The following is a 27,969-nucleotide window of genomic DNA, read 5'->3' on the forward strand; positions in this document are numbered from 1 at the left end:
GACCGTCGAACGGTGTATTTATCAAAAGGTGAGCCAAAATGGCCCCAGTGGAGACTGCCCTCGGCACGGCGCGCGGCCAGCTCAGCGACGGTGCGGCGCCGGCACACGCCGACTGAGTGACGGCGCGGAGCACAGCACGGGCAGAGCACACCCCCGCAGTGCGCGGCACGGGATGGAGCACACACCCGCAGAGCGGCACGGGATGGAGCACACCCCGCAGTGCGCCGCACGGGATGGAGCACACACCCGCAGAGCGGCACGGGGCGGAGCACACGCCCGCAGTGCGGAACGGGATGGAGCACACACCCGCAGAGCGGCACGGGATGGAGCACACACCCGCAGTGCGCGGCACCTAACGCCTGACGCAGAGAGGCGAGACGGTGTCCACGGAGGCGGCACCACGAGCTGCAGTGATACCGGTCGGAGCCCAGCCGCCGGCGCCTCCCAGGCCGCCCTGCGCGACGGCGGCAGCGCGTCAGGGGACCACCGGCCACGGTCAGTGGCCGGCCCCGCGCCGCGGTCATAGACAGACGGCCGAGACCGGCTCGGTGGCGGGGCTGGCTGTCACTCGGCTCATCGGAGTCCGGCGCCGGTATCGGTCGGCTCCAACAGAGCGCCATTGTCGGGGCGCCGATAATAAATCGCACTATCACCGTCACACAATGACGCTTTGTTCCGTTTGTGTTCCTGGAGATGCCACCGGTCGATGAGACTGCATTGTATTCGGAGATCGCATCACTTCGAGTCCCTCCTCCCACTCGGTGCACGTAATAACACACACGCCAGTCACCTGTAAAAATGCAGTGACGATGGCTGGACCGTCCCACGGCAATGGTCGGTGCCTGCTGTACCGGGCGCTACTGGTTACAGCCGGGCCGGCCCCTTGGTGGCAGCCCGCTCGGACCGGCGGACCGCAGCGGCCGCGGCACCGGGCGTCTGCCCGCGTCCCAGGCCGCGCACCGGGCTCGCCTGGCGGTCACAGCGGCGCCCCGTGTGGTAGAGCCTGTCACTGGGTGTCTGGGGTCAGCCTCCGGGGGCCGCCTAAGGCCGCAGACTGCCCAGAGCGTTCTCCAGCGTCTTTCTGGCGCGGCAGACGCGCTCCTCCTGCTGCCGTACGTCCTCTTCGGTGATACAGATACTCTGGGGAGGACGGGAGGACGGGGGTGTCAGAGCAGACCGGTGATACAGATACCCTGGGGAGGACGGGAGTGTCAGAGCAGACCGGTGATACAGATACTCTGGGGAGGACGGAGGAGGGTCAGAGCAGACCGATGATACAGATACTCTGGGGAGGACGGGGGTGTCAGAGCAGACCGGTGGTACAGATACCCTGGAGAGTGGAGAGGACGGGGGGTGTCAGAGCAGTCCGGTGATACAGATACCCTGGGGAGGACGGCCGACGGGGGAGGGTCAGAGCAGACCGAGGATACAGATACTCTGGGGAGGACGGATGTGTCAGAGCATACCAGTGATACAGATACCCTGGGGAGGACGGGAGGACAGGAGTATCAGAGCAGACCGGTGATACAGATACCCTGGGGAGGTCGGGGGATGGTCAGAGTATACCGGCCCGGCGGCGTGACCGTACAGGGACCCGTGACCCACCGGTACCCACAAAACACTGCCGGGGCTGACCCGCCTTCAGGACCAGGGCATCTGCGGCAGGGGCCCCGCTAGAGACCAGCCCCGGGCCCAGAGCTCCGGCTGACCCCATCAACACTACCTACAGATGCACCTCCCTGTCAGACCTGGCAGAGGAGCCCAGCAGGTGCCCGGGCCCCGGCTGGCCCAGCAGCTGACCGTACCTGCACCAGCGGCTGCTGCGGGTTCATGAAGACGCCCGGGTTTTTCTCCAGCATCTGCCGGCCGGCCGCCTGGCCCGTGATGGGCGTGTTGCCAGAGTGCAGCGCGGTGGCCAGCGACTGCAGCGCCACCTGGGAAAACCAGAGGCGACGTCAGCGCCACCCGACAGACGACCCAGAACTGCGCGGTGTTGACACCGGTCGCTCGTATCGCTGAGATACGAACTGAGAAGGACAAAATAGGTACACAAATGTTCGTACGTAAAAATACCTAAGCAATTCAGCATGACGACCAACAGTTCCTCCGAGCCAAGCGTGACCTGACCTAGCCTGACCCAACCAAACCAAACCTAACCCAACGTGGTACTCTGGACGTACATCTGGTGTCCCTACGTACTTATACCCAAGGCGATGATTTGTGATGCGTACTTTTGTCCTACATATATCTGCTGACGTACATTTGCTATATGAGCATTTGCGATGCGTACTTTTGTCTTCAAATCTTTTGTCGGTAACCGACACCGACGATCCAAACTCTGTTCAGTCCGGCACCTAAGCCGCAGGCAGCTGATGTGAGGCACCGCGGACCAGCACCACCGGCCCCGGGCCGAGCTGGCCGCCTCCGCCGGTCCCCGTTCACCCCGCCAACTGCCGTCGGCACAGAGGGGCGGCACTCACAGCGTCGTCGGTGCTGGGTCCGACGTGGCGCAGGGCGCGTGGCAGCTGCACACCGATCAGCTGCTGCTCCGAGATGTCGCACGCGCGCAGACCCTGCAGACTCTTCTCCCAAAACAGCTGCCGGCCGCAGCGGGGTAAGGGAGGGGTCAGACACCACAGCAGACACGGGTATCACACAGCAGACACGGGTCACACACAGCAGACACGGACCACACAGCAGACACGGGCCACAGCGGACACGGGTCACAGCGGACACGGGTCACAGCCACAGCAGACACGGGTCACACACAGCAGACACGGGTCACACACAGCAGACACGGGTCACAGCAGACGCGGGTCACAGCCACAGACACGGGTCACACAAAGCAGACACGGGTCACACACAGCAGACACGGGTCACAGCAGACACGGGTCACACACAGCAGACACGGGTCACAGCACACACGGGTCATGCACCCCAGACACGGGTCACAGCAGACACGGGTCATACACAGCAGACACGGGTCATACACAGCAGACACGGGTCACACAGAGTAGACACGGGTCACACACAGCAGACACGGGTCACACACAGCAGACACGGGTCACACACTACTGGCACGAGTCTCACACACAGCAGACAGCCGCCCGACACTGACCTGTTTGGGTTTCTCCTGCTGGCCGGGCTTGTGGTCGGTCTTGACCTTTCCGTCGGGGAAGTTTTTCACCAGTGTGATGGGCTGTTTGAATATGGAGGCCGTCTGGCGGATGGGCGGCACCAGCAGCGCGTCGCTGCGGATCCCACGGCTGGCCGCAGTCAGCACCGGACACCGTCAGTGGGGAGCCAGGGAGCGAGGGAAAGGGGGGAAGGAGGAAAACAGAATGAAGATGGAGCCAGAGTGATAAAGGGTCTGTTCCTTTGGCTCCTCAGAAAAAAGATGAGAGGAGCTTTGAGGAGGTTGGAGGAGGCCGTATTTCGTCCCGATTTTGGTGACCACTGGAACGCAGTTCGGAGGAGGTATCAGCTGTTTGTGGAAAGAAAATGTTTGCAATCCTGGCGCATTTCACTCAAGCTCATGTCTGACATAATAGACCAAAAATAAAATATGTAATAAAATTCGTTCAAATATCGGCTAAGTTGCCTAATTTCATCTGATAATTACGCTTACCGATAACTAGGCAGCACGGTGTACCTGTTTTGTATTTGCCGCGCCATTTGTGTCGTCCATAGCCTCCTCCGAAAAACCACCTTTCATTTTGGAGCAGGTTAGAGGAGGTTTGAGGCGAGTTTCAGAGGAGCTTTGAGGAGGTTAGAGGAGCCAATGGAACAGGCCCACAGACTACAAAGGCGCAGGCACACAAGTCGAACAGACAATGCGATATCGTTCATGGGGTCGTGGAAAAGGAATCCAGGCCGTGTAAGGCTTACGCAAAACTGCTTTTGTATTTCATGAATTACTTTTGGGTTAGTTTCTCGAACTTTTTTTTTTAACAAAACAGGAACTGAAAAAACAGCCTGTGTGATATTTCATGGTCCGTGGCAGTCGACAATGACTATAAGCACTATATAGTAGTCTGTTAACCCGCGCGGGCTGGGGGGATAAATTTTACCCACCCTCGCGAATTTTTGCAACAACTCAAAAACGGCGAGCGCCGCCAAACTTTCAGTACCTTTTCTTACATCAATTTGACAAGTTCCCAGAAAATTTGAACGAAATCCGTCGGAAATTTTTTGAGATATTGACGTTTTAGTGACGTCATGTTCGCCGTTTTCGCCTCTAAAACGGCAAAATTTCAAATGCCGCTAACATCTTCATTTTTAAAGGAATCAAGACGTAACAAAAAAGGTTATACGTAATTCTACTTTGTCTATCAAATGGATATCTCGGGTTTTTGAAAATTTTGGATTTTGGCCCAATTTTTTTTTAAACTGACTTTTTAGGGAAAATAATTATAAAATCCAAAATTTTGCGTGTATCGAAAAAACCGGAATATATGTCAGAGATATGGTGTATGTGCACCTACATACCAATTTTTAGAAGAATCGGTTCAAAAATGTGGGAGTTATTAGAAATTTCATGACGTCACGACACACAAAAATTTTGAAAAATGATTTTTTTGGAAGTTCTAGATCTCGTACGGAAACAAAAATAGCACCATTCGATTCGCCGTGAAAAACTGCATCAGATCTAAGACACCTTTTTAGGCCTTAACAACCAAGTTCAAAATTTGACCTCACTTGACCTGACCTTGACCTGACCTCGACCTGAAATTCATCCAGATGTGGTCAATATCACCTATTGAGTGTGCCTATTGAATTCTATGAATAAAATGACCCATAAAACATGTGTCGCACATGCCCTTTTCTATATTTTGTTTTTGGTGACCTGACCTGACCTGACCTGACCTTGACCTTGACCTCCGAATGATATTTTATGCAGCGAATATTGTCTTGATAGCCTAAGAACACGTTTTGGGCAATCAGTCTCAGTCCATTCTTCGGCAACTACGGTGCAAGGCCGATACTGTAGAAACTTGCAATTTGTACCCTTGACCTGACCTTGACCTTGACCTCAAGGCTCAAACTTTAAATTAAGTACATGTTTTTAGTTGTTCGTGATGAGATCTTTCGATTGGCGTTTGAATTTTCCAAATCGGACCATTAGTTCGGGAGATAACAGGGGGGGGGGGGAGTAAAATTTACCCACCCCCAGCCCCGCGCGTTCGGCTGGAGACCCCAGCCCCGCGCGGGTTAAGTGATACACCAGCGTTGTCAGCGAACAGTTAGCAAATTAATGCTTCTAGATGCTTCAAATAGCCAATAAAATAAAATATCTACGCCATGAAGGCTGCACTCACCCGTAATCAACCTGAGCAGTCTTCTTCATCCTGAGGTCCTTCTTCGCACTGCTCATTTTGCCCGTTTGAAAATCAAAGTAGGTGAGGTCGACTGCGTTCCCCAGCGCGCGGGCTAGCTCCGGCTTTGAGCGATACTTCTTCCCCGACGGACTGTCGAAAGGTGACGGCGACAGCACGGTTACCAGGGCAACGCATCGACACCGGGAATACCTCTCACCAGCAAACCAGCCCGGTACCGCGGTACCTACACTTCATTTTAGACAATCAACTGCAATGTGCTATCAGCACATCTTCCCCAGCCAATAACAATATCCAGCAAACCAATGCTGCAGCATCTGCACTCTCAGACCTGATGCCAGCGCATCGGGCATTGGCAGGTCGGTGCCTACCTGTAACTTCCTGTACACCCCTTCCTGGCAGACTATCTCGTGTCTGACAATATCTAGGATCTTATCCAAAGGCGACTGGACACGTGGCACACTTAATATAAATGACTCACAAGCCAGAGGTAGAAGCCAGAGGTAGAAGTTTAAGCTTTGAAAATGTGAACAAAAGGATGACAACTCAGTACACATAACCTGTAACAGAATAGCTTTGTAACAGCTTTGAAATTTCACATTCTGGTTTTACAAAACTTTTTATTTATAAATTTAGGGCGAATGTTGGAATGGGTGAATTGAGAGAGCCGGAGCCCACGCTAAGCGGAGCTTGTTGCGTAAACCCTGATCCCTATCTGTCCGATCGCGCAATTCCAGGTGACGGGAGAATTTGGATGTCAAAGTTTAACGTGTCCTTCAAAGCCGGACAGGGCCTGTCCCACTCAACTGACTTCAAACTGGTTGCGACTGCTCCCATTAACCGCAGACCATCCCCGTCAGGAGTCTCAAATTTTGAGCGCCAGAGAGACTCCAAGCCGGGCTCTCAATACCGGGAGTTCAACGCTCTACCAACTAAGCTACGGGACAGGCGAACTTATCTATTTTTTATTATAAATTTAGTCCGTACCTTTTGATTGGAGGGATTCACAAGGACAGAGCCCCCGCTAAGCAAGGCTTGTTGCGTTGACCCTGCTCTCTACCCTCCGATCGCGCAATTCCGGTTATATGGCAGAATTTAACGTGCGCACATAGCCGCGCACGGCCGGCCCCCTCACTGACTTCGTCTGGCTACGGCCTGCCACCAACCGCAACCATACCTGTCAGGCGGCCCATAAACGTCAAGCACCCATTGCGCTTCGAACCCGGACTGTTGTAACCGGGAACGCATGCTCTCACCACGCGGAGTCCAATACTCTACCGACTGAGCTTATATTTGTGTGTAAGCCTGAACTTTGGTGTGCACGTCTAGTCAACATTCAACACATACAACATGAACATACCTATAGTACAGCACATCAATTTTTCCTGCTGAGATGCCTGACTTGCGACATAGCTCCTCCCGTTTCCACCCATGTGGCAGGAAGGAGCACTCATATCTCTTGCGTTCCGACATGTCACGGGAACTTGGCAGTTGGCCTGGTGTAACTGGGTAGCTGCAAACAGTCATCGCACAACAGCAGTTAGAGACATGGAGTTAATGAATACCAGACTTACAAACCACTTGCGCTAGGATATCGTAAGCTAAGTGGGTAGGTAACCAACATACTTGCCAGCATACCATAACCATCCCTGCTCATGCTGCTACTTAGCACCCTATCTACTAGTCTGCCTCAAGGAAGATAAAACACTTTGAATTTTGAAAATAGTTGGATGTCATTACCTTAGCAGCTTGATTGAGAAGGATCTGCACTTCCCCTTCATGCATGGTGTGCCAGTCAGTTTTTACACTGAAGAGTGAGTGAAGGGTGCAAAAGGTAGTTTTAGCCACTTAAGATATAATTACTCTTTCATCTTGACATACCTCAACCTACTTCAGAAAAACATAATACAGGGCTCAGTGTCATATTACTTCAACTTGGAGTTGGTTGGTTAGTTTGAGTTAAGCAGTAAGCACACTGCACACATCCAGTGGACTAAGATGCTAACCAGAACTCTTACGCTGCTCCAAGCGGTCAGGCAGCGGTAATGCCACGTGCATTGCCCGGGTATCGAACCAGGATGAGGATGGCTGAATCTAAGAAAAGTAACTTACCCTTAGACCTGAATGCTCCCTGAAAAACTTGGAGTTGGGTATGGATGGTTCCTACTTGCACTAGTAGCAGTATGAGTAGAGCCAGTACGTAGGTACCTACCTACCTATTACCCCTTGCTATTATAGCCTTGGTCTACGAAACCAACCCAAGCAAGGCCATTTCAATTTAAGAACCCAAGTCCCTATATACCCACCAACCCCAACCAGGTGATGTACCTACTTCAGCCCTTTGCCTTCAGCCTTACTAATTCAGTCCCACGCACAAGGGGGAAAAGCTCAAATTATTGAGCGCTCAAAATATTGAGCGTGTGACGTCAGAGGCTCCCATAGGCGTAATGCTGAGGGCTCAAAAAATTGAGCCGTTTCAGGGACACGTTTTGCAAAAGCAACTCGCAACACCTAGGGAGAAATGGCAACACCCTAGGAGAATCACTAATAATGCAAAACAGATTAGGCTTTCATATTTTTCACTGCTCAAGCTTCAATGATTGGGGGAACACCAATTTCTAGGTCGAAATCTTACGGCATACCAGGATGCCTTAAAAACAGGCCAATATTTATGTCGAAATAAAAGTTATTTTTTGTCCATTCACGTTTTTTACTAGGGTTCTGTTGGAAAGAGCATTTTTCATACTACCCAAAATGATTGCCACTCAATTTCACATCACCCATATCGGAGAATATTTTTCATTTGGCGGCGCCGTTTGTTTATTTCGTCGCGACGTCTGCGGTCGCGTGGTTGTCGTCGTCCTTGTGTTGAAGGTAAGTTTTTATCGTTTTAGTTATATTTAGATGTTAAAAGGTACACTGAAAAGTTTGAATATGCTGTGATTTTAAATTTGGAAACACGTAAACATCAATCAATTCACGTTTTCCTCGATTTGCGTGCAGATAAGTAACTGTCGACGAAAGTGGCGCCATCCGATATGATGTTTTGAGAGGGAAAGAGACACAACATATTTACGTGAAAATTTTTGTTTTTTAGTGGTCTAAGTGCTTCAAAGAGGCTGTGAATGTTTTCTTCACACAATTTTTCATTAGGTATGTTGAAGTAAAAGGTAGTTTCAGTCTTAACTTTCATATAATTGACATTAAAACATATGATAGTCCTCTGCTATCAGTGATTGAGTACCTTGATATTTGGCATTTCTTATTAATTTGAATGTATTCTCTATCCATATGTCCTGATAGTAAGTGACAATACTCTGCCAATATGTTTCCATAGTTTTCACATTCATTTTCCAGTCCTTTACATAACATCACAATTTATAATCAACAAAACTCAACTCCTTCGTTACTTCACAACACTGACAGCATGACAGACTGACAGTCAACTATTGTGTGTGTGAATGCTGAAACAGGATAGCCACTTTGCTGACTGGCTCATTTGAAATAAGATAAAAATGATTCTTTATATCATTTCCATCTGGAGGATCGGAGTCAACGGAAAAGGAAGGCCACTTTCAAGCCTCAAGGTCTAGCTGCCAGACGCCAGTTGGCAGTCACCACCAAATTTATAATAGATTAATTCATTATTACACTTTGAGACCCTTAGGTCACTGGATCGGCATCACATTTTCAGTTTCAATATAGTAAAGGTTTTTATTTGTATGATGTGAAATATTTTCCTGAATCAGAATTTAATTATCCCTAGGTACCTGGTAGAGGTTTCGGATTTAATGCTCATTGTTGGTGTGCAGTCAGGATTTTTTGACAGGTCCAGATAGGGAATGCTGAGCAATTTTATAGTAAAGTGGTCTCCTTATAATCACCACACATTTTATCAAAAGCATTTGTAGAATTCATTCAAGGAAGAATTTTATCAATGTTGCACCCATTTCTTAGACGACCTAGGCTGCATCTTTTTTTAGTTCCTGTTGTATGACATATTTTCCATTTTGTTCCACTGCATAAAGAAAAAAATCGTTTGAGATCACCAAACAGCTTTTCTTTTTCTGGCAGGTCTGCACAACCAAGCGGTCGCTGGCGAGGACGTCGGCCTTCCCTGTGGGTAAGGTCATCTGTTCAGCCTTTGTGGAGATCAGCAAGACGTCACCAAGATGAAGACTTCGCTGGAGCAGAAGCCGCTGACCCGTGTCCGATCGGGCAGGTCATGCTCGACGGCACGAGCCACAACTTGAACGACTCGGTGACATCAACAACATGGTGGAGCAGGTGAATGAGTTTGGCGACGTGTTGTGCGACTGCAAGAAGGGTTGTCTGCGTGTTCTGGCCGGCGGAGCGGCGACGCTGCGCAGTCTGTGCTGGTGGTGAGCAGCTGGCCGTGGTGACCGCGCGCGCCCACATGCGCCGACAACCTGTGCGGCTTCGACGGCCCCGGGACAGCCCGATGCCGCCCACTATGCGACGCCGACCGCGCACTGTCCGCACGGCCACATGGAGGTGTGCCCACGCCTTTTGCCCGCACGCCGCTACCTCGCAGCTGGTCTGCAACTACGCCGTCGCCTCCTGTAGCCCGATAACAAAACGGCTGTCTGATAATGCCGCGTGTTCTTTGTGATGTTCCTACTGTGATGGTTGCTACTGCTGGTCTGAGACTCGATGTTTCCATTCGTCTTTTACATGTTAAGGATTTGATAATGATAAGCTTAGTCCGAGCTTAGGTCGTTTACATCATTTGTTATATGGCATATTTTGGATCAAAGCAGTACGACACTGCCTCCTGCTTTTGTGATGTATGATGGCAAGACGCAGGTTCCGGTCGCAGGTCACCCGGTTCCAATGTGGTCGGGCTGGCATGCGATAATGTGATGTTGTTTTGCTCGTCTCTGTGTTCCACACTTGATGATGTTTGTGAATCTAACCCACATTGTATAGTATTTTTGTTTGTTTGCGGCCGATGGCCTTGTAAGTTGTAACCGTGGCAATACAGTTTTTCCTGTATAATTCTCCAATATTCAAGCGTGGGTGGATATCTTTCTGTAATCACGTATTCCCTTCTCCCAGTACAGTCAGAAAATATCAATACAGTATTCATACGGATTATTCAAGCCCTGTATAATTATTTGTGGTGTGCCGAATCCGAAAGGCGACCGATAAAACTACTAGCGGAAAATGTGACATGATGCCATGGGTTTGTGAAACGTTTAGGTACCACGTAGCATTCAAGTTCCTGCATTTCTGTTTCAACTCAGTTTAACGTATTTCAACGAACATAACGTCAAAAATGGCAGCCAGTACCGGCTTCACCTGTCACGGAGAAGGCCCAATAAATTGAGTGTAGATGCTGGCCGGCACTCAATTTTTTGAGCGCCAGCTGACTGTCGTCTGTCGTGGCGCTCAATTTATTGAGTATCGCGGTCCCGAACGACAAGTGGCGCTCAAAAAGTTGAGCGTCTTTAGGGCATTTTCTTTCCAAAAACACCGATATAAATTATCACGGCGAGTGTTCGAGAAGAAACCTTGTTGCTCTCTCTTGCCATTGATACCTTATTTGGATACGATATTTGCCGTAGTGTGACGCTAGAGGCATTGTAAAATACCATCGTTTCGCCTATTCCTTCATAATGGGGCCCGCTCAATTTTTTGAGCGCTCAATAATTTGAGCTTTTCCCCCTTGTGCGTGGGACTGAATTACTTGTCATGCAAGATAGCTGGACAAAATATAATATACAGACTGTATTTCAATTTAGGGCCTTTTGATGCAAACGAACTATCCTTCCTATGGCTTTGTATCGTTCGCTTCAAAAGGTTCAAAAGAAATACCTACTGATTTTATGGCGCATCTGCGCCATATGCGGCGTTTGAGCATCTCTTAGGTAATGTGACAAATTCATATAAATGGTTTCTTTTCTTCGAAGTTTCACATAAATTTTCGACTTGAATCCTTTTATTATAACGTAAAATGCAAAAATCACATATATGCAAGAAAAAGTGAACTTTCTGATATTTTGATAAAAAATCACTAAAATTTTTATAAATTACCACGTGATATTACAGTATGTCTAATAAGAGTATCTTGCAACCGTCTACATTTATTTGTTTACATATTTATGCAATTGAGCATCTTCAGGGAGCATTTTCGTACCTATAGTGATAGTACCAGTACCTATTGCCAGGGGGGGTTCATCCAAGATTACTTTACTACTCGCCATATACTACGGGTTCATCGCCATAGGGACACACGTACAAGGAAATTGCCAGGGACGTAGCCAAGGGGGGGGGCGGAGGGGGCGCCCGCCCCTCCCTTGGGGTTTTCAGGACTTCAGGAGGCCCCCCGAAAGGATTCAGGCCAACGTGGGCCGAAGGCCCACGTTGGCCTGAATCCTTTCGGCCTGAATCCAACGTGGGCCGAAGGCCCACGTTGGCCAAAATCACGTCGGAGGCGAACGAAATTCACGCGGGAATCTAAAAAATGACGTCAGAACAATCAGGGCCCTCTGACCAGCCTGACAAGTGACAGCTAGGGCCCTTCTCATCTCCTGTGAATAACCACTAGTGTCTGTGTCTGACCGCTAGGGCCCCTCTGACTCCTCAGTAGACAGGAGGCCCTCTGTGGGTAGGAGGCCCTCTGTAGAGAGGAGGCCCCCTTAGAGAGGAGACCCCCTGTAGAGAGGAGGCCCTCTGCAAAAAGGAGGCCCTCTGTAAAAAAGAGGCCCTCTGTAAAAAGGAGGCCCTCTGTAAAAAAGGAGGCCCTCTGTAAAAAAGGAGGCCCTCTGTAGAGAGCAGGCCCTCTGTAAAGAAGAAACCGTCTGAAATCAGAAGGCCCTTTGAAGAGAGGAGGCCCTCTGTAGAGAGGAGATCGTCTGAAGAGAGGAGGCCCTCTGTAGAGGAGGATTCCCTCAGTAGAAAGGAGGTCCTCTGTGGGAAGGAGGCCCTCTGTAGAGTGAAGGCCCTCTGAAGAGAGGAGGCCCTTTGCAGAGATGAGGTCCTCTGTAGTCTGTATAGAGGAGGTCCTGTGTAGAGACGAGACTCTGAAGAGAGGAGGCCCTATAACATAGATAGGAAGCCCTCTGTAGAGAGGAGGTCCCTGTAGAGACTAGAGAGGAGGCCCTCTGTAAAGGAGGCCCTCTGGAGAGAGAGAGAGACACCCTCAGCAGAGAGGAGGCCCTCTGTAGATAAGAGGCAATCTGTAGAGAGGAAGCCCTCTGTAGATAAGAGGCCCTCTGTGGGCAGGAGGCCCCCGGTAGTCAAAGACAGCGTCGTATATTAAGTACATAGAGTGGAGGCCCACTGTGAGCAAATTACCTTCTGGCTTCTGGTCCCTGCTACTCTCTATAGAGAGTTATCAGTTCTCACTATAGTGAAAACTGAGAACTCAGGAAACTGTACAGAATAGACTCCCAACCGCGTCGCCGCCCACTGTAGGAAGGGACAGGGGAGGAGGTCCTCTGTAAACAGAAGGCCCTATTCTATGTAGACAAATTATTTGTATAAATGCGCTCAGAGAAATCATGCCGCGTGCCGTCAGCGGTTTTCCCGTCAACGGTTTTACCTGCAGTGGCCGCAAAAACTGCCAAAATGGCCGATATTTTCGGAAACCAGTTTTCGGCGATAACTTTCGTCTCAAAATTTGCACGAACTTCCCTTTACCAGCATCGTGTTCCTCTCGTCCAGACGTGTGGAATGAACTATGAATTGACCTTGAAAGGTCAACTTGAAAATTTGGCCTCAGGTCAAGGTCATGACCTGACCGATAAGGGCTAAGATCCATATCAGTCCATCCGTATCGTCGAGCCAAACACAACTAAGGTGTATTCATCGCTCTAGCATACCTCTATCAAAAGTTATTCGCGAAAAACAGTCAGATACCATTCGTGACCTGAGATGACCTCAGGGTTATAGAAAGGGTCACGGGTGCCATTTTCATGTTCAATGTGTCAAAGATACTAGTAATTCAGTGTTTTAGAGTGTTTATAATGACTTCCGTCTAAAAAGGCGACTTTCAATTTAAGGTCGCAAAATTGACCTGACCTTATGTCATCGATATCAAAATTCCAAGACATACATTTTTTGCATTTTGTCGCTCTTGTGCATTTGCATCTCTGAAAGTTTCAAAGCGTTTGGTCACTCCGTGTACCTTTGGCAGACATTAAAACTTTTTATGTAGTGAGGTCATTTGACCTGACCTGGTGACCTGACCTTAAGTGACCAGGGTCTGAAATTTTCACAACATGTGTAGAAATGATGTAGAATAAAGTGTGCCGCGTCGCCGTTTTTTAGATATTCACGGAAAACTGCAGGGGGTGTTTAACACCCCCCCGGCAGGGCGCGGGTTAATGCATGAACACAGCAGCCCATTTCTGTAATATATACCTGTGGCTGTGTTGGTATTTTTACGATGGATGCAATTACCCAAACCATTTAATAGACCGTGGTGATATTCCCATAGCCATGCTTCGCACAACTCATAATAATTTATTTGACCGGGAACTTAACCCTCGCCGGCCGAGGGGGGGGGGCGGGTGCCGCCCCCCCCCCATAGGGTTTTTTCGCGATAGCTCCGAACACGCTGGCGATGGAGAGCTGAAACTTGGCATACCTGACCTTTGATCCAAGCCGCATCTTTTGACACCAACCGCATTTTTGGGTCAGGTCAGGTCACTGACCTATGACGTCATAAGTGAACCTCTGCACGGTCTTCAGATGTCGCAACTTCGCAACGCCCTCACTGCCAGAGGAGATGTCACAAGGAAATGAAACTTGCAGGATCTAGTATCCATTATGAGTCTCACAACTTGTATATCTCGGATTTTTCCTAAAGGTCATATGAGGTCAGGTCATTTTCGTGACCTCACCATTATAAGTCAATGGGGAAAAATTCAAACTGCTATTCTGGCGCTGGGAACGATCTCCAACTATCTCAAGCACACAGAATCATGATTTGATGCACTCTTTGCAAGGTTAGATGCGTCACTTTTGCAATGTTGACCTTCTGTGACGTCATTTATGACGTCATCAAGGTCATTTTAGTTTTTCGTCAATAACTCCCGATCCAATTGAGCTAGCGAGTCGGGAAAGCCACCAATGGACTCAGGAAGATCTGCCGAATCGAATGATATGCGACATGACTTCTTTCGACCATTTCCGTGACCTGGGGGTGCTGACCTGACCTTGACCTGAGGTCAACACCCTAAGTTGACCTGACCCGAACAAAAAGTATATCATTCGACGCGCCTGAGCAAGGCGAACACGATGCTGCCAAAATCGCGGCTTTGTGGCCGTTTTTCGCGAAGTTATTCACCAAAAACTGAACCGTACCCTGGGGCACTTGACCTGACCTCAGAGGTCACCGGTTGACCTAGGACCTTAAAATCGGGTACCAATCTCTGCGTCTCGTAACGGCGCACACGCTCGTTTTTTTCGCGACGCGCTAGCTCCACCAGGGGCGAAACGGCGAGGGGGGGGGGTCGTACCCGCCCCCCCCCCCTCGGCCGGCGCGTATGTAGAAAACCAATAGGTCCGGCGAGGGTTAATATACCTATACCTATCCATCGATTGTTTGTTTCATCTACGGCGTAAATGAAGCAAACCACCTGGACCTAGGAAAATTTACTAACGAAACCATGTGTTACTTACAGCAAGTAAACGTGGCATAATTCACACAGAAAGAATTGATAACCGTATAGTTTCAATCTTGCAGACGTCAGTAAGGTCAGAATCGTGACAAGCCTATTGGAAAATATAGGTAATGAACTGTGTCCTGCTTCGAGAAAACGAGTCAAAACCACCCAATTCTTTCTGAATTACGTCAGATTATCTGATCTGTAAGCACCCAGGTGGCATTTACTGACAGGAGCACCGGGAAGGATCATCTGAGGTGAGGTGAGGTCATCAACAGTTTTTAGCCAATAAATCACGACATGATGGGGCTAAATAGTTGTTAGTGTACCAAACCGTTCGCCTGGTCATGACGCGTCGATTGGTACCCAGCGTGACTTTCCTAGGTTAGATTTTGAAGTTGACCTATCTATGTAGGTCGTTATAAACCATGTTATTTGTTATGACCTCTGGCGACCTCAATATTGACCTGACCCAAAAAAAAGTTGTTTACAAAAGTTGTAAGTCGTTCAACGAACTATCAAACGCCCTTGCCGTTTGTCGCTACGATTCGTGCTTTTCGAGTTCTGACGGGGGCCAGAAAAGGCCCCCGCCCGATTCAGAGTCTTTCAGAGCCCGCCCGGAATACGGTTAAGCGCTTGAACGATAGTCGATATATGATAATACACCAAGTGTTACTCTGACCGTCATCCAGTATCCTCCCATTCCTCGCAGATCCTCCCCCTCCTGCTGCGGTCCGGCCGCCGCCGGCGCCCGAGTTTTTTTTTTGCCCGTTATCATGCCACTCGGAGACTTGTGATATGCGTATGTTTCTTACCGCTGCAGCCTGCAGCGGTAAGAATAAAGAAACATACCAGTGCGCTTGCCATATGAAAGCTGAACAAAAGTAAATGCATTATGTTGTACAGGGTGTCTCAAAAGTTCGTTCACACATTTCCCATGCCAATAAAGCATATAAGAACCGGCCAAAAGTATAAGGTTTTGGTGTCTGTGTGTACACTAGACAAATATGCATGCTTTGACAACTGATTAAGAAGGTTGGAAACCAACCCCTTTGCTGTATCTCCAAAAATATTTGCCCATACCGATTTTTGTTGCTCCGTCAGCTGCCGGAGGCTGATAAAAGGTTACCAGCTTTCAAGCTCTTGCAGGGGAATCCCCTGCAGTTTCTGCGTCGGATTTAGTTTTGACTAGCTCCCCGGCAACATCTGATTTTCCCTGAAAGCCGACAGCTTGCATCGACACCATTCTTGAGTATTTTGTAGGCATTCTCTGGCGCTAACTCCTTCATGAATGACTGGCGCCGACATCCCAAGCGCCATTTTCCTTTTCAAAACGACCCCAGTCCTGAACAAACGGGAAGTACCAGGAGTAAATTTTTCGCATCATATGGTAGCAGAATCTGTCGGACGTCTGTTTCTCAGACACATTGTGCAAATTTTGCAAATTCCAAGCGCTCGTCATTCTCCATGCCAAGACCTTCGCTCGGTTGCGGAGTGTTTTCCTCGGGAGATGTTCTGCTTTGTAAACGGCCCAAACCTGTCCATCGTGTGGTTTTATCGGGATTTTGTGTTTAAAAGAAAATTATTCGCTGCAGATCTGCCTCTTGAAACTTCGTTAGATAAAATTTTACAATAACTGACACTTTTGGAGGGTCAGGTGTCCTTGGCATTGACGATTTTTGTGTTATTGTTCCCAAAAATTAGCGTTATAGATATTATAAACAATTTTGAATTATAATTTGTCTTTATTTTACGATGACCTGCACTTTTTGAAAATGGGTATCCTCTGTCTGTGACCTTCTTGCCAGTTTTCAATAGTTATGGCCGCATTTTCAGCTGCTTTCCGGAACACGAGTCTGCTGTCGTGCGAGGGTCGTTCAAAACGTCGTTAGTCTCGCATGGTTTCGTCCTTCAAAAATTTTAGCCACCGTTTTTATGAGATGATCATCATGTTGCACTCATCCTCGCCGACACTTAGCCATGTGTCATTTCCGACTTAACCATTCCCATTACTCCTGAAACAGAGAGTTTCACAACATACCCGACTTTGCAACCTACATTTTCGTGCCTGACCCATGGTCAGAGGTGAACCCTTTTTGTGAGCTCATGAAGGGTCGAATGCACTTGAAAACAATGAGACTGCTTGAGGAAGGTTGTCACCAATGCCCATGCAAAATTTCGACTGTTAATTTCTTGTTGATTCAGAATTATTGACAAAAAAGCATGGCTGGTACCTGTGAACGAACTTTTGAGACACCCTGTATATGTAATTGTGTAGGCATGAGACCCTCTGTAGAAAGGAGGCCCCTTTAGGGAGGAGGCCCCCTGTAGAAAGGAGGCCCCCGGGATTCCTCCGCCCCTCCCTTGGCCAAATCCTAGCTACGTGCCTGGAAATTGCTACCAAATGCTGCCAATGTGACGTCACTGGGATGCTCGAAAGCTGATTGGTCGCTGAGATTCGAGTAATGTAGTCAATTCTGGCGCACCGGCGCAGTGTTTTCCGACCGTTGCGTGTTATTACTGTATTGTATTGTATTGTATTGTATTGTATTTGTATTTACGATCATGGGCGATCCACACATGGCGTGGCGATTACTGCCCAGAGTCTGAGTCGGGTATAAGCATGCAGGAACAGAGACCAGTCGAACAACAACACACACAGACACACACACACACGCGCACACACAGGAAGACACTATATGCTACGATTGCTAACATACCGTGTACTTATATACAAGACGAGTGCCTAATTCAGGCCATCACGAAGGTCTATCGTTTTTCCACAGATACTTGACAGCGCGTGCGAATTTAGAGGGTGGCAGCTGTGAGAGGTCGGGAGGTAGGTCGTTTAGGAGCTCGGCCGCACGGTAACTGAAACGCCGCTTACCGGTTTCTAGTCTGGGACGCTGGAGTTGGAGAAGGTTATCCTGACGTGTATTTCTATTTCTGGTTGAGGAGTCCCGGTTTTTGGCAAACATAGAGGCAAGTGCTACCGGTTCGCCGTAGTGTATCGCCTTACGTGCAGTGGCCATGGTTTGAAGTTTGAACATAAATTCGGGCGGCATCCAGTTGAGTTTCTCGCGCAGGTCAGTGACGTGGTCGAATTTGCGGCGGCCAAAAATAACTCGAGTAGCGAAGTTCAAGATCTTTTGGAGTCGATTCAGGTTCTTTTTTGTACCATTTCCGTAAACTGAGAGGCAGTAATTTACTCGGGAGATGACTAGAGATGTGACAATGGTTTTGATGACCCCATCGGGAAGACAGTGCCGCACATGGGAGAGGCCAATGAGCAGGCCCATACACCTCCTGCTGAGCTCGGATACATGGGCTTCCCAGGTCAGACAGCTGTCAAACACCACGCCGAGGTTTCCTGCCTGCGCACATGGTTCCAGCTCCGTGTCACGAAACGATACGACGACTGGGGGCAAGTGTTTTAGATTTTGACGGCTGCCGAAGATCATGAGTTGCGTTTTGCTCGCGTTGACCTTCAGGGCGTTTGAGTGGAACCATTTGTTCAGTGCTTCTAGTGAGGCCTCCATGCGCGAGATAAGGGCACTTACATTGTTTTTTGGGCCACTCACTAGAAGCTGGGTATCATCTGCATATTGGAAAACGCATGCGTCATCGGCGTGAAGCGCCAAATCGTTTGAGAAAATCGTGAATAAAAGAGGACCCAGGGCCGAGCCTTGAAACACGCCCATAGTGTTAGGGAGTGGTCGTGACAGTACCCTGCGCTGGAGTCCATCGGTCATTGAAACGCTTTGTGTGTGACCTTTTAGATATGCTTTAAACCAAGGAGTTTCGATGCCGTACAGTGCGAGTTTGTCGAGAAGGAGTTTATGATCTATGACATCGAAACATTTGCTGAGATCGATAAGGCATAGGAAAGATATATCTCCCCTGTCCGTGGCAGCTAGGATGCGGTCGGTGACGGACAAAAGTGCTGTTTCAGTTGAGTGTTGGGGTCGGAAGCCATGCTGACTAGGTGCCAAAAGCAGGGGCTCCGCCACAGGGGGGTACGCGGGGGTCCGGACCCCCTCAATAATTTACCTGGGGGGTACAGTACCCCCCAATATTCCGAATACTTAAAAGCTTGTTTTCGCGTAAGAATGACTAAATCATTCACAGAATGTGTTGAATAAATTAGAATGTGTTGACAGTCGCAAGGCTAAGGAATTCAAGATCTAGAAATAATGTGACACACACACGAATTGCTCAACACTCGCCGACCTATGTGTACGGGAGTGTCATTATTCTACCATTTTCTTGTTACTATGAATGCGTTTAAGATTGCTTGGATTAGCTAAGCATGCTAGGATTGGGCTATAATTTCGTGAGAGCGGTCCAGTTTGCAGGACACCTCCTATACACATGAATACCCGCCCAAAAGAGCTTCAAATCGATCTGAGAATCCTCTTACCATGTGAGGTCACCCGACAGTGCTGGGGGGGGGGGGACCAAGCCGGTCTTTCGAGCACCATACTAGTCTAAGTAGCCTCACACCGTTCTGAGGTAATCTGCAATAATCTGCTCGGGGTTCTGAATGCAGGTTGGTAGAGATAGGACATCTACAAGTCACACTCACAACTCTTGCAGGATCCCCATAACCTGACCTTTGATTCAAGTGCAGCATTTTGATATCCATTTTCAGTTCAAGCTAGGTCACACTCTAATCACAGTGACTGAATGGCAGTCTCCAAGGACCCCATACTGCTAAGTGCTAATATGAGGGCAGGGTTTTCAAATCCCTACAACGACTCCTAAATCCCTGCGTTTTCCTTTAACTACTTCCTTGGAGGACCCGACACCGGTCTAAGAGCCTACATCTGAGAGCCTAATGCGCTGTCTGATGGCTAACACCGCCCTTGGAGCGCGCAACAGCAGCCTCCATTCCTCAAGAACGTTCATTTGAGAGGCCACAATGTCGGTGTCAATGGGCTCCGCTTCTCGGTTTTCGATTCCTTGTGCAAACTGGACCTTGGTTTTTCGGTTTGAAGCAAAATTTTCCCGATAACATTGTTAAGTTTTCTTTGAACTCTAGAAAAAACGGAAATTTACTATCGATTTCTGGAGCTGCGGGAGGGGTGGGGGGGGGGGGAAGTGAAATCGCCCAAAATGCGCACCCTGGAACCACGAGTGAGGTTTTGTATTTTGGGTCGGACCCCCCCCAATCCCAAAACCGTGGCGGAGCCCCTGGCCAAAAGGTGATTTTGAGAGAGATAGTGTTGTAGCTGCTGCTGGATGACTCGTTCAACAACTTTCATGATAACTGGTACTAGAGAAATGGGTCGAAAGTTGCTGGGGTCAGATGGGTTTCCGGATTTGAAAATGGGATGGACTATGGAATGCTTCCATTGCTCGGGGATGTCAGATTTCGAGATGCAGGTGTTTATGATGTGCTGTATGACGCTGCCAATAGCCCAGAAACTGGTTTTTAGCATGCGGATGCACACACCGTCCGCTCCGCAGGCGGCTGAGTTCCGCATACTGAAAACCGTGCATTCGAGCTCACCGAGTGAGATAAGCCTGGGCTGGAAACCGCATGCGCCGACGCGTGGGAGCCGTGCGTAAGTATAGGTACCTGTGTTTTGGTTTCGGATCTCGGTAGCAATACGGGGGCCGACGGACACGAAAAATGAGTTTAGTTCGTCAGCGGTTAGGTACATCGGGTTGAACTGTTTTATTTTCTTTTTTACCAGCTATGACTGATTTGATTCCCTGCCACACCTTGTTGGGGCCGCGTTCACTAATTTCACGCTGAATCACGTTGCGCCGGTCACGGCGAACGGCAGAACGAACTGAACGATTCAGGTCTTTATAAACTGTGGATTCCCGCCCGTGCAGTCGTAGTGCGGCGCGCCGTTGGGCCATGATATCACGGGTGGAGGCTGAGACGGGGGGAGCGGTGGGGTTTCTGATGGTCAGGTTCTTTAAAGGGGCATGGTCATCTAGGACGGGTAGGAAATGGGTCAGAAAAGCTTGCCATTTGTCATGCACGGTCATTGCAGTGAACACGTCGTCCCACACGATGGACATCAAGTCATGATTTAGGGACGCGACATCGACACGGTTGATTGAGCGGGTTGTGATGACAGTTGCAGTTTTACGCTGTTTAGGTACGTTAACTAGCACGTTTACCAACTTGTGTGGGCTAAAGTGACAGTGTTTTACATGACAGTCGAGCACGAGCTCACGGGTTTTGACAATACATACGTCAAGGAGTGAACCGGAGCTGTACGTGGGTGCAGTTACAAGTTGATCGAGAGAGTAGTCCGATAAAAAGTCACTTAGGTGAATACGCGCGCGGAAACTCCGGTGTTTCAGCAAATCGCAGTTTAGGTCGCCGCAGATGACAAACGGAACCTTGGGGTGGTCGATCAGGATCCGTTGCAGCTGCGACTCGAGATCGTTGAAATCAGCGCGTAGGGCAGTGTCCGAGTAGCGGGGCGGTCGGTAGAGCGAGCAGACAATTAGCTGACGATCTTTCTCCAGTTTTAGGAGGATCCACTGGGATTCAAGCTGACTCTCACGGCACGGCGGAACTGTGAGTTTTAGCGCTACAGAGGTGATAGTTTTTGGTAGCAATGGCAACTCCACCGTAGCCACTGCCGTCGGGACGATCCGCACGGCTGAGTGAGTACCCGGGTAGCACAACCAGCCGACTGGGCGTGCTGGGTCGCAGCCAGGTCTCGGAGAGTAGGAGAACGTCGAGGTCTTGACTGCTGACCACATCGGTCAGTTCGAGCAGCTTCGGCTTAAGGCTTTGAATGTTGAGCGCGCCGATAAGCAGTCCGGTATTGGACAGACGGTCGGTTTGTAGAGTCGCCGCCTCAGTACGACGCGTGCCCCTCCCCCTTCTCCCCCGCGCTCCGCGTCGTTGGGGTCTTCTCCCGCCGCTGCGGGCCGCGGCCGGCGGCCGGCCGGCCGCCGGGGACCGGCCGGGCGGCGAGCTGAGCACACCCTTGGTTGCTATGCAAAGTTTTAATATGTTTGTTTAATAATATAAACACATTTTCATGTGTTTGAAGGTCGCAAAAGCTTAACATAAGTGGCAACCACACTTTATATTACGTTTCGTCTCATATATCATGAAGAACAACCAAGTATTTCAAGGTGGGAACATGCTGAGGAACCTCAACCAAGGTATTCATTTTGCAACGGATCTTAACATAATCTGGCGTTTTTTAAAGTTTCCATTTTTGCAATTAAGGTAGGTAATAATTTTTCAGTGCTCGCAGTGCGCATAAGTACCTTGACCTAACATGATACACTCAACAAATAAAATGTTTAGAGAAAGCACGCAATGTAAACAAACTAGTGCTACAATGGCAAATTGAAATATAAATGAGCTCATTACTTTTTATCATTAAAATTTAAATTGTATATAGTATGGTCACATTCTGCGGGCTGGGTTCATCTCAGTCTCGTTGCAATGTTATCAGTGCTGTAAAAATGAAAACAAATGTTTTTGCATGGTATTATTGTTTATTTTCAAATTGGTCACTAAAGTTATTTCATGGGTAGGTGCTTACTGCTTGATCTTATTCAAATTTATTTATTAGTTGCTTGTACTGTCAGCATGATGTTAGCCAAATTTGTTTGTGCTGAGAGTTTTCTGTTTACAGGCTGAGGCGAGGGCGAGTAGGTCCCTGAGGAGGACCCGTGCAAAGGAGGTCAAGGAGATTCTGGGGGAAACCTGCGAGCAACCTCTAGACCAGCCAGCAGGGACCTCTGACAAGTAAGTCTAATGGTTTATGTTTTCACTCACATTAAAAGTGCTCACAAATATCCATCAGTGTTAGAAATCCTGGCCCGTCTTGAGTGACACCATTTTAATTCCCATTGGTAAAATGCATCAAAATATTCTTTTTCCCATGAGTAATGGTAACTTTTTGTCGGCATAAGGCCGCCACTCAATCCAATAAGGTGATGTCTCAAGTCACATCCACTAAATGTTCTGATAATGACCTATGCTGGTCCTAACTAGTGCTTAGAAAAAACTGAGCTGTTTCAGTCTTGGTTGATGCTTGAACAATTTTACACGCAGTGTTTTTTTCCTTCTGAAAAAGTGTCATGCTAATCACGAGCGAATTCGTGGGGCAGTCGCCAAACGAGGCTTAATAGTAACGGGAAAATGGATTAATGCAAAGCCAAAGGGCATGCATTTTTCGTTGTCCGCGAAATCTGTCACTTTCAGTGCGTAGACTAGGCTCATTTAAGTGTTAACGTTTTTTCTTTTGTTGCACAATATTTAATTGTCAATGTCTTTCAAGTGATGTAGCGTAATACTGCTTTCACAGTGCCGCTGCCGGTGTCGACGCTGGCAGCCATGGCCGGCGCCGAGCTGACGAGTTCCAACCTGGAAGCTCAGCGCGAGGGGCTGGCATTTGTTGCCGGCTTCGTGGCATACAAGTGTCACCACATCGACGCCACCCTCGGTAGCCGGTCTCCTGACTTCTCGGGCGCCGCTGGAGACACTGAACACCCTGCCGAACAGCTGAATTGTGACGATCAGCCGAGGCCAGCTGTTTGTTCTGTCACAAGCCTGGATGGCCGCTGTGGAGGAGTTCGAGCGGAACTTCTGCCTGCTGATGGGGGCAACTGCAGATCAGGGGCCGTGAGTCATATAGCGTCTCAAGCTGTTCATTGCCGTCAAGCAGCCTCAGCTCGGCACCCGCGTGTCCAGGAAGTTGGCAGGCACCCGTCTCCACCTCCCCCTTCGGTCCCTTAGCCTGACTGGACGAGGTCCGGCAGCTGAAAAGAGCCGATAGAAAAGTTGGCCATCATGCAAGGAGATCTAGGTGAGCTGGTAAACCGGCTCGTCTAGCGACTACGAGTCGGCGTGGTGCTGTGTGACTCGGTGTGGTGCGGCCGGCTCTGTGTGGGTGCTGTGCGACTCGGCATGGTGCCTCCGGCTGTGTGTAACGGCTTTGCGACTCGATGTGGTACGGCCGGCTCTGTTGGTGCTGTGCAACTCGGCATGGTGCCTCCGGCTGTGTGTACCGGCTGTGCGACTCGGTGTGGTACGGCCGGCTCTGTGTGGGTGCTGTGCGACTCGGCAATTGGTGCCTCCGGCTGTGTGTAACGGCTGTGCGACTCGATGTGGTACGGCCAGATCTGTTGGTGCTGTGCAACTCGGCGTGGTGCCTCCGGCTGTGTATAACGGCTGTGCGACTCGGTGTGGCAGGGCCAGATCTGTTGGTGCTGTGCAACTCGGCGTGGTGCCTCCGGCTGTGTGTAACGGCTGTGCGACTCGGTGTGGCAGGGCCAGATCTGTTGGTGCTGTGTGACTCGGCATGGTGCCTCCGGCTGTGTGTAACGGCTGTGCGACTCACTGTGCGACTCGGCATTGGGTAACGGCTGTGCGTCTTGATATTGTACCACCAGCTGTGAGTAGCGGCCACCCGTAAGTGAAACTTAAAATATTTAGTGAAAATGTTTATTCGATTTTTCTCAGCAATGCAACTTAAGTGCATCCGTCCTGAGCGCCCTAGCAGGGCAGCGGAGCCGATGTAATTTCGGTGACTACTGACTCCTGACTTCTAGTTCCAAAAACTAATTCCGACTCCTCAGGGCTGCGGAGTCGGAGTCGGAGACCGGAGTCGGTCGGAGTCGACAGTTGTGACCGGAGTCGGAGTCGGAGTCGATTTTAGAAACCCGAGCCGGAGTCGGAGTCGGAGTCACCGAAAATCTGTCGACTCCGCAGTCCTGCTAGGTTTGCGGAGTCGGAGTCGGGAGTTGGAGTCGGTCGGAGTCGACAATTCTGCCCGGAGTCGGAGTCGGAGTCGCAGCTGGTTTTTGAAAGCCGGGGTCGGAGTCGGAGTCACCGAAAATCCATCGACTCCGCAGCCCTGCGACTCCTACTCCGGGCAGAACTGTCTATTCTGACCGATTCCGACTCAGACTCCGGGCAGCCCTGCAGCTCCGCAGTCTGCGGAACCGATGAATTTTTGGTGACTTCGACTCTGACTCCGGCTCCGGCTTCCAAAAACGACTCCGACTCCGATTCCGGCTCCAGTTCGACTCCGATCAAAGTCCGGTCCCGACTCCATAACCCTGCGCCCTGGGACCCATACAAGCCTCGCTGGTTTCGGCCCGCTTTTCCTGGACGTGACCTTATGTCACTATTACTCACTTTTAAATGCGACATATTTTCAATTTCTAGTGCGAAAAGTGCTCGCGATAGCTTTTTGGGCGTTATAACACGAAAAAATGCCACCGGAAAGTTCGTAGTAATGCTCTATACATAGGCCGGCCGCGGCGGGAGCACCCCAGTGACGTCATCCGGGGCCGGTAGGGGGCAAGATTACTTTACTACTCAGGTTGGTTCACTAGGGAAATAAAGGCGCCGTGGTTACGTCACGGATTTGGTAGCAATCTGGTAGCAATTTTTGCAGACATCAATGGCGCACGTGTTGTTTGATCATCGCCATTCCTATTTTACTGCACTATTTTGTTATTTCACTGCAATGAATGTATTGTACATTACATTTAAAAAATAAAATAAAGAAATATTCGTAACCCAGCAAGTCAGTTATTCTTTGAGGCAACACTCAGTCAGCATTGAGCCTTCAGAATGTGTCATTTTATAGACTTTCTCACATTATCTACTCTAGTGGAAAACTTTCTTAGTCATCAAAAATGTATGCAGATATGAATAATTAGAACATTTTCAAAGTTTTATAGAAATAAGATTTCACGTTACATTATCATAAGGCTACCTGTCCATTTCGTCTAACCAATTAAATATGTACTTATCCAGCAGAAGGCAGGTACCTATGAGTAGGTACTAATATCTCTTATCTACACCAATATTTCAGGAAAATGACAGAGACTGAGAAGCTATTAATAGTTCAGCATATGAAAGGGATGTTATGGCTTATGCACATTGAAAAACATCAGATAATGCTTTTGATCCATTTCATTCACCAGCACACACCAATCCGGCTCCTGGCTTCTGTCAAGGAAACAGTCCAAAATAATGCATTATTTTATTTCATTGACCACCTTGCAAAAGACAAACAGCAAATACCTCACCACCAAAAACAGAAAAATAGTCAACAGGTAGGTACCAGCTAATCTAGCCATGCTGTGTCATGTGCCTTTGAAAAAACTTAAAGGAAATAGTTCACTTTCACGAAATTATTTTTTTTGCAATGGATTTCTGATTTTTTATGTTCAAAATGATCAGCAAAGAAAATAAAACCTTTTTACAGCAAAAGATTATTTTCTATATTTTTGATATAGGAAGAACTTTTCAGTTTCTGTAAGGCACACGCGATCCAGTATGAAAAGAGCATGGGTCCCGAAAATTCTTAGAAACTAGAGAAATTATCGCGGCCACCGGCATTTGGGCGATCTGCTCGTGCTTTTGTTACTGGAGCGCCTCACTGGAGCGAATTTCTCTAGAGTTCTCGTAGATAATTTCTCTACTTTCTGAAGAATTTTCGGGACCCATGCTCGTTTCATACTGGATGCGAATATATGCAAGGCACACATCCTCAACGCAAGACACATTTTTCGGGACGAGAAATAGAATATCTTTGCCTAGGGTGATCGTTGGGCTGTAAAAGCTCCTGATTTATGCTCGTCTCAGCCCAAGCTACGGAACTGCTATTCCAGTTCAAAACCCATGTTAAAATGTGAACTATTTCCTTTAAGCAGTCAGGGTTGAATAAACACCCCAAACCTAGCCATTCATGCATGAACAAGTGCAAATTCTGGTTGAGCATTTTAATAAAAATGAAACTAACAGCATTGTAGGTTACAATTATAAAAAGACAATTATAAAAAGAGGAAAATAACAGCAGAGCTTACCAGTGTCAGAAAAGTGGTTTGGGGATCTAAGTTCGCGGAACAAAATGTTTAGCTGCTCACGGAACAAAAATCATAAAGTAAGGCACTGTAGGGCCATGCGTATTGTTCTAGGTATGCTTTAAGTATACAATATATTTGCCAGAGTCTCAGTCAGAAACAGCAGCTTCTACATATAAAATAAAGGTTCAAGGAACACAGCAGGTTGTGGCTATACAGCCCAAGTGTTAAGACTTATTTATAATTAGTTAGCAAATCTGGACATGCAGGTAATGGATGACCACTGATGCTCAAAATTATTCATAATGGAAAATATACAAATTATTCTTAAAATTGTGAATGCAGTGAGAAAAATGAATGGGGTATAAAAATATACACAACATCCAGAATATGCTTTTCAAATGACACATTTTCACCTTACCTTACCTTACCTTACCTTAGAAGTACACGGAATTTTGAGGCCAAGTAGCAGGCCTATTGGACCGGATCATTACTTTAAACTCGCTCTGTTTCTATTGATCGAAGACTGATGAATGTTTTTTTTTCACATGAAACAAAAACTGCTAAGTATATTGAAATACTATTTGAAATACCTTTAAGCAAAATCAAAACATAGCCACGTGGACTGGTACCTACCTACCTAGATATTATCAGTATAAATGGCCTTGTACCTACCTATACCTATCTAATGCAAGTTTGACAAATTTGACGCAATCCAGCTTGAAGCAAATAACCAACAAATAACGAACCACAAAGACACAAAAACATGCCAGCACTTAAAGAAAAAAGGTCTTGTGCAAGAAAACCCCCAAAAACCATGCCACAAATGATTATAAATTATAATCAATAATAGATAATTGCCCACGCGCTTGCCGTGTCCGGACAAAATTTCGTCTGACATTTTTTCGTCGGACAGTTTTTCGTCCGCAGATTTTCGTCCGACTTTTTTCGTCTCGCATTTTTTCGTCTGTACATTTTTTCGTCTGTGCATTTTTTCGTCTGTACATTTTTTCGTCTGTACATTTTTTCGTCCGGACATTTTTTCGTTCGTATATTTTTTTGTCTGTACATATTTTCGTCCGGACAATTTTTCGTTCAATAAATTTTACGTCTGTGCACCCAAGGTTGAGTGAAAACATACTACAATGCTATTCAACTGTGGAGGCAAATGACGTCATAATGAT

At 48.3% G+C, this 27,969-nt stretch overlaps 2 protein-coding genes across 11 annotated transcripts in view; one reads left to right on the top strand and one right to left on the bottom strand.

Moving 5' to 3' along the window:
- On the bottom strand, positions 1 to 27,700 carry LOC122377502 (methyl-CpG-binding domain protein 2-like). 9 transcript variants are annotated; one of them, XM_043357593.1, is made up of 8 exons: positions 11,045 to 11,137; positions 7,669 to 7,698; positions 6,697 to 6,849; positions 5,319 to 5,468; positions 3,119 to 3,266; positions 2,481 to 2,597; positions 1,806 to 1,934; positions 1 to 1,140 (listed from the first exon to the last, which is right to left on the bottom strand). In XM_043357593.1, the coding sequence occupies exons 3-8, from the start codon at positions 6,807 to 6,809 to the stop codon at positions 1,042 to 1,044; spliced, it is 756 nt and encodes a 251-aa protein (XP_043213528.1). In that variant the 5' UTR covers positions 6,810 to 6,849; positions 7,669 to 7,698; positions 11,045 to 11,137; the 3' UTR covers positions 1 to 1,041. The 9 variants fall into 9 exon arrangements, with proteins under 9 accessions (XP_043213528.1, XP_043213536.1, XP_043213551.1 ...); XM_043357601.1 differs by having other exon boundaries at positions 7,665 to 7,698; positions 11,045 to 11,061; XM_043357616.1 differs by lacking the exons at positions 7,669 to 7,698; positions 11,045 to 11,137 and adding an exon at positions 27,651 to 27,700.
- Positions 11,198 to 27,969, top strand: part of LOC122377478 (sestrin-2-like) — a 61,284-nt gene continuing 44,512 nt past the window's right edge. Inside the window, exon 1 of one of the 2 annotated variants that reach the window (XM_043357551.1) lies at positions 11,198 to 11,227. The gene's annotated coding sequence lies outside the window, so the exon portion shown is untranslated. Of the gene's footprint in view, positions 11,228 to 11,419; positions 11,450 to 27,969 lie in introns of those variants that run through there. The other variant, XM_043357560.1, reaches the window with a different exon arrangement.

Source organism: Amphibalanus amphitrite, unplaced genomic scaffold (genome assembly GCF_019059575.1).
Source record: "Amphibalanus amphitrite isolate SeventyFive unplaced genomic scaffold, NRLGWU_Aamphi_draft 000006F_arrow, whole genome shotgun sequence".
Lineage (NCBI taxonomy): Eukaryota > Metazoa > Arthropoda > Thecostraca > Balanomorpha > Balanidae > Amphibalanus > Amphibalanus amphitrite.

Coding starts and splice junctions, on each gene's coding strand:
- LOC122377502 (XM_043357572.1), bottom strand. CDS start 7,117: ATGAAGGGGAAGTGCAGATCCTTCTCAATCAAGCTGCTAAG. Junction 6,850..7,076: donor TTCTCAATCAAGCTGCTAAG/GTAATGACATCC, acceptor GACTGTTTGCAG/CTACCCAGTTACACCAGGCC. Junction 5,469..6,696: donor ATTGATGTGCTGTACTATAG/GTATGTTCATGT, acceptor ACCTTTCGACAG/TCCGTCGGGGAAGAAGTATC.